Genomic DNA, 10,170 nt, shown 5'->3' with positions numbered 1-10,170 from the left:
ATAGATATATCGCTGTATAGCTATAGCTATATCTAATGCAGCAGGGTGACTCAGTGGTTAGCACTTCTGCCTCACAACAAGAAGGTTCTGGGGTTGTCCCGGGCCTTTCTGTGTGGAGTTTGCATGTTCTCCCCATGTTTGCATGGGTTTCCTGAGGGGGCTCTGGTTTCTTTCCACCATAAAGACATGCATACTAGGTAACTAGGACTACAGTTGAAAATTAGGCGCATTTACAGAAATGTTCATTAATATGCATTGTCCTAAATAAAATCAAATCAAAATAAATATATATATATATATATATATTATATATATAGATATATATTCTAAATAGTAAAACACACATTATGGACATCTTACACATCTATAATCTATAATTTACGCTGTGCACATTTTTTATAATATCTATTTCAGACATTTTTGGCATTTGTCTATTAAATGAATCTTAATTGCCTTCATATTTTTAACATACTGTATGTTATACTGTTGCCATATACAACACACACACACACACACATACACACAAACCTACTCTCACACACACACACACACACACACACACACAAACTTACTCACACACACTTACACACACACAAACACACACACACACACAGACAATTAAACACACACTCACACACAAACTTACACACACAAACTTACTCACACACATACACACACACACACACACACACACTCACAGACACACACGCACATACACAAACTTACTCACACACACAAACACACACACACACACACAAACTTACTCACACACACTTACACACACACTCACACAAACACACAAACTTACACACACTTACACACACACACACACACACACACACACGTTTGGAGTCCATTTTTTTTGTTTTTACTGTTCAAAACACTTCCAAACATGTAAGAATGTAATCCTGAAATTGAAAAGTTTGCCCAGTTTTCCTTCTTATAAAATGTCGAACATTCTAGTAGCTAAACACCCAGAGATAAAACAAATGAACGAGTGCAAGAATATTAAATATAAATCTCTCTAATGTTATTTTGCTGAATATATGTTATTATATTATATATATACGGAATATATAGTATTCAATATTTCAGAGGAAACCTCTTTAACTTTGTTATTAAGACAGAAATCGTCTGCAACTAACAACATTAATTTCTCCACAGAGCAAACCAGGTTGTTTTTACAACGCATGGTACGTCCTACGTCACTACGTTGACGTTGCGGAAGTGAACACGTGTGGTAGAAGGAAATCACAACGCATGTTGAGAGGCCACGGGCTGTTTTCAGGTAATTATGTTATCCCCTTTTTCACTAAATATCAGGAGTTATTTAAAAAAAAAAAAAAAAACACGACTGTATGTGAAGTCGAAGCTGCGTGTTGTTATAACGTGCGCGAGCTTTCCTCTCTGGCTAACATTTAAATGATAAACGTCTGAAAACTAGCTAGCATTAGCTAGGCAGCTAGCTAGCATCGGTAGCTCCGGCTGGACTGCCAAAAGCTGCTCAACTCGTACGCCATTAACTCGTTAAATTAGGTGATTATCAGCAGCTCAGTGTTTTTTAACGACTGTGTGGTGTTTCAGGATCAGAAGTCAACCCTCCTTTTCACCGTCGCCATGGCCGTGAGAGCATCGTTTGAGAAAAACAACGAGATCGGCTGCTTCGCCAAACTCACCAACACGTACTGCCTGGTGGCCGTCGGCGGCTCCGAGAACTTCTACAGGTACAACTACCTTTTTAATACACGTTGTACTGAAGTTACAGGTAAAACTACCTTTTAATGGTAACCCTACCCTTTAATACACCTTGTACTTACGTTAAGCTATCTTTTTAATAATACACAATCAGAGTTTAAACAGCTCCGAGGTCGCTAGCGCTAAACCCACCAGACTCAATTTAAACAAACAGTATTTTTAGCGTGTATAGAGCCAGCATACTCTCCCATGTAAATCAGTAAACTTTGTTTATTTCAGTCAAAACTAGAATTGTGATGGTTGGGAAAGTGGAAAGATGACCAAAAATGTCTTTTCAAATTTTTATTTTGTGTCTGTTGGCTTTGGATAAAGTGTATTTTACGACGCTAAAATAACTGTTTTATTTACATGGAGTCTGGTGGGTTTTTAGGTTTCAAAAAAGGATCTTACTCTTTATCAGAAAGGTCGACCTCCTCAGAAATCCTTATCCATAACTCCTGTAGACACAAAAACAGCAAAAAAATAAATAAAAGATTTACATCACCGACACTGTACTGTATTTATTCCCAGTAAAACATAAAATATCCCAAAGTCCCTTTTCGCACATCTGCATCGTGTCTTATGAGTGCTCTTGTCATTTAACTTTTGTGAGTTTTTTTTTGTGTATACGGGTTTGTTTAACTTCTACAGGGTCTTCCTTACCTTTTTTTTATTATAAGGTTTAGGTGTAGCACCTGAGCTGTTTGTGGCTGCCGAATGACTGTTTTCTGAGCTCTAATGACTCTAGTTGGACTTCTTTAGCCTTAAGTTTTGTCTTTAAGGTTTTTTTTAGTGTCATGTATTTATTGTCTGCTCTAGCTTTTCCAACGTTCCAAAGAACGGTCCAAAATGAGACGCAAAACTACCACAAACTGAGTACAAAGAGACGCCAAATGGCCACAGAGACTCAAAAAGACACAGCACGACTACAAAGACGCATAAACCCACAAAGAGAACACAATGTATGGAGGGGGAATTGCATCAAGCTTGGTTGCCTAAACCACAACCAAGCTTACCGGGCTGTCCCGTTTCACACATCTGCATCATGTCTTACGAGTGGTCTTGTCTTTTAACTTTTGTGAATACATTGATCTGAACTGTATACACTTGAATCAGTCAGTTTGTTTGTTAGCATGGAGGCTAAGTTAGCTTCCACTGCTGGGACCAAACCTGATTTTCTTCCCGGCAATTTCAGCTATTGACTTTATGTAAGATGAGGTGTGTCAACTTAATGACAAAGTACACATAAATGCACCCACACACACTACAGTTCAAAAGTGTATTCTGCTGCCACATAGCTTGAATGAATGAATACATACATACATACTAAAGAATAAACCAAAAACTTCAAATACAGGACACAAAAGTATGTAGAATAAGTACAGTATGTGTATGTATGTAGAGCAGAGATCTTCAACAGGGGGTCTTCAGAGTTACTGCAGGGGGGGGCCGCCAAATTATTGTTCATTTCCTGAAAGTTTTTTCAAAAATTTAAAATGTCTTAACATGAATCCAACATATTATTAGCAACAACAAAAATCAGCCTATTTGTGAAATGAAAAAATGAAAGCCCCGCTGAATATTAGGCTTATTGGCCTATACTGTATGTAAGGTAGTCACTAAAATAGCCATCCACAGATACAGTTCATCCTAAGGATTCAATGTGTGTTTAACAATAAAAGTTGATTCATAAATCATTCCCACAATTATTTTAATAGCTTAGTATTCTATGCACTAAAAAGGTATGTATAAAGGCTTTAGGCTGCCCTACATGTTATTCAAAGGCCCAGTTTAATATGCAACTTCATTTTATACAATATATGTATTAGGGGGTCCCTGATGCGTCTCTCTCTCAGCTAAGGGGACCTTGCCTTAAAAGACGTTGAAGACCCAGCTTCATAGAGGACTCCTTCAGTCTTTTGGATGAGTGGTGTGTGACCAACCGGCCGGCAGAAACGGCCCGTTGGTTTCCTCGCGGGGCTGCAGTACGTTGACCGCCTGTTGTTTGTGTCACCGCAGTGTGTTCGAGGGGGAGTTGTCAGAAACCATCCCGGTGGTTCACGCGTCCATAGCCGGCTGTCGCATCATCGGGAGGATGTGCGTGGGTGAGTAACGATCTGGACCGCTCGCACACAGATGCGCTGACCACACGCCCAGTGACGCATATTGACAACGTATTCTATATTGATTTTTCATGTAGAAGAACCTTATTTTGCTGATATTGTAGACCCATCAGGGACTGCAGATGGAAATTAGCCTGTACAATTACATGTTAGACTCTTTGTACATGAAATACAAACAACCCCTTTTTACCCCCAAACTATAACATCACATTAATAATACCAGAGTTCTGATGACTTTTGTGTGTCTGTGGTCGCCAGGGAACCGCCACGGTCTATTGGTGCCCAACAACACGACGGACCAGGAGCTGCAGCACATCAGGAACTGTCTGCCGGACGCCGTGAAGATCCAGCGAGTCGAGGAGAGGCTGTCGGCACTCGGCAACGTGGTCGCCTGCAACGACTACGTGGCGCTGGTCCACCCCGACCTGGACAGGGTGAGACGGGCACGCACACACAAACACGCCTTGGTGGAAAACACTGCTGCAGTATCACGGTGCTGAAGTCAGGCCAAGTGTATGTTATGACACACACACACTTAGATACACTCACTCACACACACCGTCACCGTCCACGGAGCAGGCAGAGGAGAGGGAGAGCCGCGTCTGACAGGGCAGAGAGAAACCCGTCTTGTATATGCATTAGATTTGATATTTCAGTTCATACTTAGGGTTTGTTTTATTTGCTTATTTTACATAAATAAAGATGTAAGAAATCAAGTTTCTGTTTCTCAAATTTTCATCATCTTTATAAAGTAAACAAACCAAAAAATGCAAAGCTCATTAAGTTCTATTTTTCATTTGCAATAGTGGTGTGAGGTCTTTTTATTTTTATTTTTTTGCCCAGCGCTTTAAGAGCTTGTTCAAAGGCTCAGCCTGAATAAAGCCATTTAAATGTTTCTTACTGCTGATGAACGCAGCATGCTGCAGTCGTCTGCAGGATGTAGTAGGTGGTTTTGAAAACGAAGCCACAGAGGTCCACGCTTTCTTCAGAACTTGCCGTTTTCAGCGTGTAGCTCGCCAGCTCAAAGGTCGTTGATTGGAAGAGACGAGAGTTTGAGAAGAGAAGGTGAGGGACGTCAGGCTTTATCCTGGAAGTGTATCTCCCGTTGATCCAGAATACATCTTCACTAGTGTGCAGGCTTTCCTCCTTCATATCGTCATAAAGTCAACATTCATATCGCCTTTTTGGCTAAAAGTTAAAATAAGGGAGCAAAGTAGTCTGCACATTTGTGGTTTCTTCTAATAAACTAAATGGGTTATTGCTGAGTCAAATAAATAACCAAGCAGACTGATCTCCTGATGTCACGTTGAACCAAGAGAGATGGATCCATTTAAGTTGACATGTGAATTGAAATGAGCAGTCAAGTTGCAGATGAGATCCCTGTGACAGGTTGATGTCTTACATCGTGTCTCTCTCTCCCCCCAGGAGACGGAGGAGATCCTGGCAGACACTCTGAAGGTGGAGGTTTTCCGTCAGACGATAGCGGAGCAGGTCCTGGTCGGCTCCTACTGCGCGTTCAGCAACCAGGGAGGCCTCGTCCACCCGAAGACGTCGATAGAAGACCAGGACGAGCTGTCATCTCTGCTCCAAGTTCCCCTCGTTGTGAGTTTGACTTCTCTATCATCCCACGGCTCTTACGACGCTAAAAGTCCTGATTATTTACATGGGGTCTGGTGGAGATATGCTGGCTCTATACACGCTAAAAGTCCTGATTATTTACATGGAGTCTGGTGGAGATATGCTGGCTCTATACACGCTAAAAGTCCTGATTATTTACATGGAGTCTGGTGGAGATATGCTGGCTCTATACACGCTAAAAGTCCTGATTATTTACATGGAGTCTGGTGGAGATATGCTGGCTCTATAACACCGCTAAAAGTCCTGATTATTTACATGGAGTCTGGTGGAGTTTGGTGATGGTGATTTCGGGGCTGTTTCATGTTAAACTAAAAGGATCTTACTCTTGAACTAAAAGGTCTATCTCTGTAGAGATCCATCCCATAATGTTGTCAGACACTTAGAATAATAATCTGAGTCTGTCAGCGGCACAAACAGAATCTTTAGTGGACAAAAGGTGCACGTTAACGTGACATCGCATCTTGTTTCTCGCTTAATACCGGACCATTTTCAAAGATTGTTGTTCCCATCAGTCACTCAGACATGTGTGACAACAGGGTCCTGGTTGAAAGAAACCACACAGTAAATCCTACCATCCTTCCTGTCCAGGCCGGCACGGTGAACAGAGGCAGTGAGGTGATCGCCGGCGGGATGGTGGTCAACGACTGGTGCGCGTTCTGCGGCCTGGACACCACCAGCACCGAGCTGTCGGTCATCGAGAGCGTATTCAGACTCAGCGACTCAGCGCAGCCCTCCGCCATCGCCACCAGCATGAGGGACTCGCTGATCGACAGGTAAATAACGCGCGCGCGCACACACACACAGAGATACACACACACACACACACACACACACACACACACACACACACACACACACACACACACACACACACACACACACAGATACACACACACACAGATACACACACAGAGATACACACAGAGATATACACACATACAGACGCACACATACAGACTAACACACACGTAAACACACACAGCCATTAAGTGTTGTTTCTGTGATTTAAGCCCCTCCTCTCCTCTTGTTTCCCATCAGCATGGCGTAAGCCGCGTTCGCCGCGGTCCCCCTGGTCTCTGGCGTGAAGCCGACGCGCTGCTGGACCTCATGTCCCAACTGTAAACTCCTCGTTCCACCCAGTCCACTTCACTGTCGCTCCGACATCTCAGCTCCCACCTGCAGCCCTGTTCCAGCCTTCACTCTGCACCCCGGCTTCATCTTTCTCAAACGGTTCCACTCAGCTTTCAGCGAGGAAATGAGACTGGTGGAGGAGGGGGGGGTCTTTTCTCTTCTCAAAGGAGAGACCGTTGTGTTCAGAGGCTTACAGATGTTAACGTGCAGAAACAGTGAAGTCGAGGAATCCGATATTTCAGCCTTTTGTGGCACTTGTGTGAATATTTTTAACCAAACGGGGAGAAATAAGGTTTGACATTTTCTCCCAGTTTGGATAGACCAAAAGTGGCCGAGGCTGTACTCTAGAAGGTGTTAAAAATCCAATTTATTTTTGTGCCTGTATCATCAGAAAGTCACCATATAAAAGAGTGTCTAAACACACACACACACACACACATACATATATAGACACACAACTCTTAGGTGTGTTGGGGATGTAATTCGAAACGAAATGGGAACTCTGTAGACGGTATATCAGCGCTGTTGCTTCTCGCCTAAAGTCGGCCAAGAATCCCGGTTTGGTTCCTTGCTCGGTTGCCTGCGCCTTTAAGGGATTCGAACCCCCGACCATGGCCAATGTGTGTCTGATGCTTAAAGAATGTAACTAAGAACGGAGCCGAGGCAATCGTTTCAAAGTAAGGCGCTCTTTGAAGGGTTTTAAGAGTCGTCTGAACGAGTGTTTAATCATTGGATGTGATAATGTATTTGTCTGCAGAGCTGCTGACGTTCAACGTGCACTATGATGAAACGTGCACGGGGAGAGCGTGACGCGAGTCAGTGGTCTGGTTTGTCATGTTTTTCATCAGACCGCATGAGTGCTAACCTTTTACTTCAGTCTTTGTGTAACAAACGGACGGCTGTCTGGGGAACTCCAAACATGGTTATTTCTTAAACAGTACGTCTCGTCTGTTCTGTAAAATCAAATAAAGTCACCCTCTTTTTATCCGTGTGTGTTCTTTTTGACATCAGGGTGTCTCAGTGGGAGCAGGAGGAATCTCGAGTGCAGAAGAAATACCAGAAGTCTTGTAATGTGAAGTGTTTGGGTTTAAGATTTTTAGGCTATATTTACAGTATTTTCATCGCTTTCGATTGCTGTCAGACAGCCCTTGATGACGGGGAAACGCTGTTTCTGCTACAGAAATTCACCAAAAACAGAGAAGAGCATAGTATTAACTCACTTACACTTCCGTTCATAACATGACTAGATTTTAAAGGTCCCATAGCATGAAAATGTCACTTTGAGGTTTTTTAACATTAATACAGGTGCTGGTCATATAATTAGAATATCATGAAAAAGTTGATTTATTTCAGTAATTCCGTTCAAAAAGTGAAACTTGTATAATGTATACATTCATTCAACACAGACTGATATATTTCTTTTAATTTTGATGATTATAACTGACAACTAAGGAAAACCCTAAATTCAGTGTCTCGGAAAATTAGAATATTGTGGAAAGGTTCAATATTGAAGACACCTGGTGCCACACTCTAATCAGCTAATTAACTGAAAACACCTGCAAAGGCCTTTAAATGGTCTCTCAGTCTAGTTCTGTAGGCTACACAATCATGGGGAAGACTACTGACTTGACAGCTGTGCAAAAGACGACCATTGACACCTTGCACAAGGAGGGCAAGACACAAAAAGGTAATTGCTGAAGAGGCTGGCTGTTCACAGAGCTCTGTGTCCAAGCACATTAATAGAGAGGCGAAGGAAAAGATGTGGTAGAAAAAAAGTGTACAAGCAATAGGGATAGCCGCACCCTGGAGAGGATTGTGAAACAAAACCCATTCAAAAATGTGGGGGAGATTCACAAAGAGTGGACTGCAGCTGGAGTCAGTGCTTCAAGAACCACCACCCACAGACGGATGCAAGACATGGCTTTCAGCTGTCAAGCCACTCTTGAACAAGACACAGCGTCAGAAGCGTCTCGCCTGGGCTAAAGACCAAAAGGACCCATGTGTCATTTCCCTGATCGACTCCGTGCCACGGCGCATTGCTGCAGTAATTCAGGCAAAAGGAGCCCCAACTAAGTATTGAGTGCTGTACATGCTCATACTTTTCATGTTAATACTTTTCAGTTGGCCAACATTTCTAAAAATCCTTTTTTTGTATTGGTCTTAAGTAATATTCTAATTTTCGGAGACACTGAATTGGGGATTTTCATTAGTTGTCAGTTATAATCATCACAATTATAAGAAAACATTTGAAATATATCAGTCTGTGTGTAATGAGTGAATATAATATACAAATTTCACTTTTGAATGGAGTTACTGACATAAATCAACTTTTTGATGATATTCTAATTATATGACCAGCACCTGTATGTGTTTTCCCCAGCCTGCCTATGGTCCCCCAGTGGCTAGAAATGGTGATAGGTGTAAACTGAGCCCTGGGTATCCTGCTCTGCCTTTGAGAAAATGAAAGCTCAGATGGGCCAATCAGGAATCTTCTCCTTATGAGGTCATAAGGAGAAAGGTTACCTCCCCGTTCTCTGCTTTACCCCAGAGAATTTGGCCCACCCATGAGAGAGAGACATCATGGCTTTCAAATGAGTAAAGTGGCAGTTGGTCAAGGCCACACCCCCACCCTCCACCTTGCCCCCCCTCTCTCCTCCTCAATAGCTACAGACACAGAAATGGCACATCCTAAGGAAAGCTCATTGTGGGACTGGCTCTAGTGGCTGTAATTCTGCACCAAGGCTGAATTTCGGGAAAGAGACTTCAGATACAGTATTAGGGGACCACTAAGGTCTATATAAAAGAGACTTCAGATACAGTATTAGGGGACCACTAAGGTCTATATAAAAGAGACTTCAGATACAGTATTAGGGGACCACTAAGGTCTATATAAAAGCATCCAAGCAGCACCATGTCATGAGACCTTTAATAACTTTCACCACTGCTCATTTTATAAAGGCTGCTGTCGGTACACGATCCGTGCTGCCTGCACGATCCGTTCTGCGCATGCGCAAGATGTTCGCGCATGCGCTGTTGTACGAGGATTTATGACACTGCACGATCTGTTCCACGCTTCCGGTCGACAGCCTCCACAGGCAAGCTAATGTTAGTTTAATTCGGCTAACCGCTAGCTGATTGCTGATTGTAGAGGTCTGCCGTTAGCCTCCGTTAGTTTAGCTAACGGCTAATTCGGCTAACCGCTAGCTGATTGTAGCGGTCTGCCATTAGCCTCAACATGCAAGCTAACGTTAGTTTAGCTAACAGCTTATTTGGCTAACCGCTAGCTGAAACAGCATGCAAACTTTAAAATACCCTCAAAATAAAACTTGAAAATAAACGTTAAGATAACAGCTGTTACGTGAGTTCTACTTGTGCTCATTTAAAATACGATCACTCAATACTTGTCTTTATTGTTATTACTGTAAAGTCTTAATTTAGCTGTAGCCTGCTTTTCCCATTAAGTTTGATTTAACGTTATTTTAGACTGAATCTAGCTGTCAGCTAGCAGTTAAACGAATTAGCTGTTAGCTAAACTAACGTTAAC

The 10,170-nt window shown here is 42.4% G+C and overlaps 1 protein-coding gene across 2 annotated transcripts; it reads left to right on the top strand.

Annotated features, from left to right (window-relative positions):
• Positions 1 to 1,154: 1,154 nt before the first annotated feature.
• eif6 (eukaryotic translation initiation factor 6) lies at positions 1,155 to 7,611 on the top strand. Of its 2 annotated transcripts, none has more exons than XM_039796469.1 (7): positions 1,155 to 1,288; positions 1,585 to 1,724; positions 3,754 to 3,839; positions 4,116 to 4,291; positions 5,283 to 5,459; positions 6,084 to 6,268; positions 6,534 to 7,611. In XM_039796469.1, the coding sequence occupies exons 2-7, from the start codon at positions 1,618 to 1,620 to the stop codon at positions 6,541 to 6,543; spliced, it is 741 nt and encodes a 246-aa protein (XP_039652403.1). In that variant the 5' UTR covers positions 1,155 to 1,288; positions 1,585 to 1,617; the 3' UTR covers positions 6,544 to 7,611. The 2 variants fall into 2 exon arrangements, with proteins under 2 accessions (XP_039652403.1, XP_039652404.1); XM_039796470.1 differs by having other exon boundaries at positions 1,180 to 1,288; positions 1,591 to 1,724.
• The last annotated feature ends 2,559 nt before the right edge of the window (positions 7,612 to 10,170 follow it).

This window comes from Perca fluviatilis, chromosome 4 (assembly GCF_010015445.1).
Source record: "Perca fluviatilis chromosome 4, GENO_Pfluv_1.0, whole genome shotgun sequence".
Classification (NCBI taxonomy): domain Eukaryota; kingdom Metazoa; phylum Chordata; class Actinopteri; order Perciformes; family Percidae; genus Perca; species Perca fluviatilis.
Note: the sequence above shows the minus strand (reverse complement) of the source record. Positions and strands in the feature narration are given on the sequence as shown.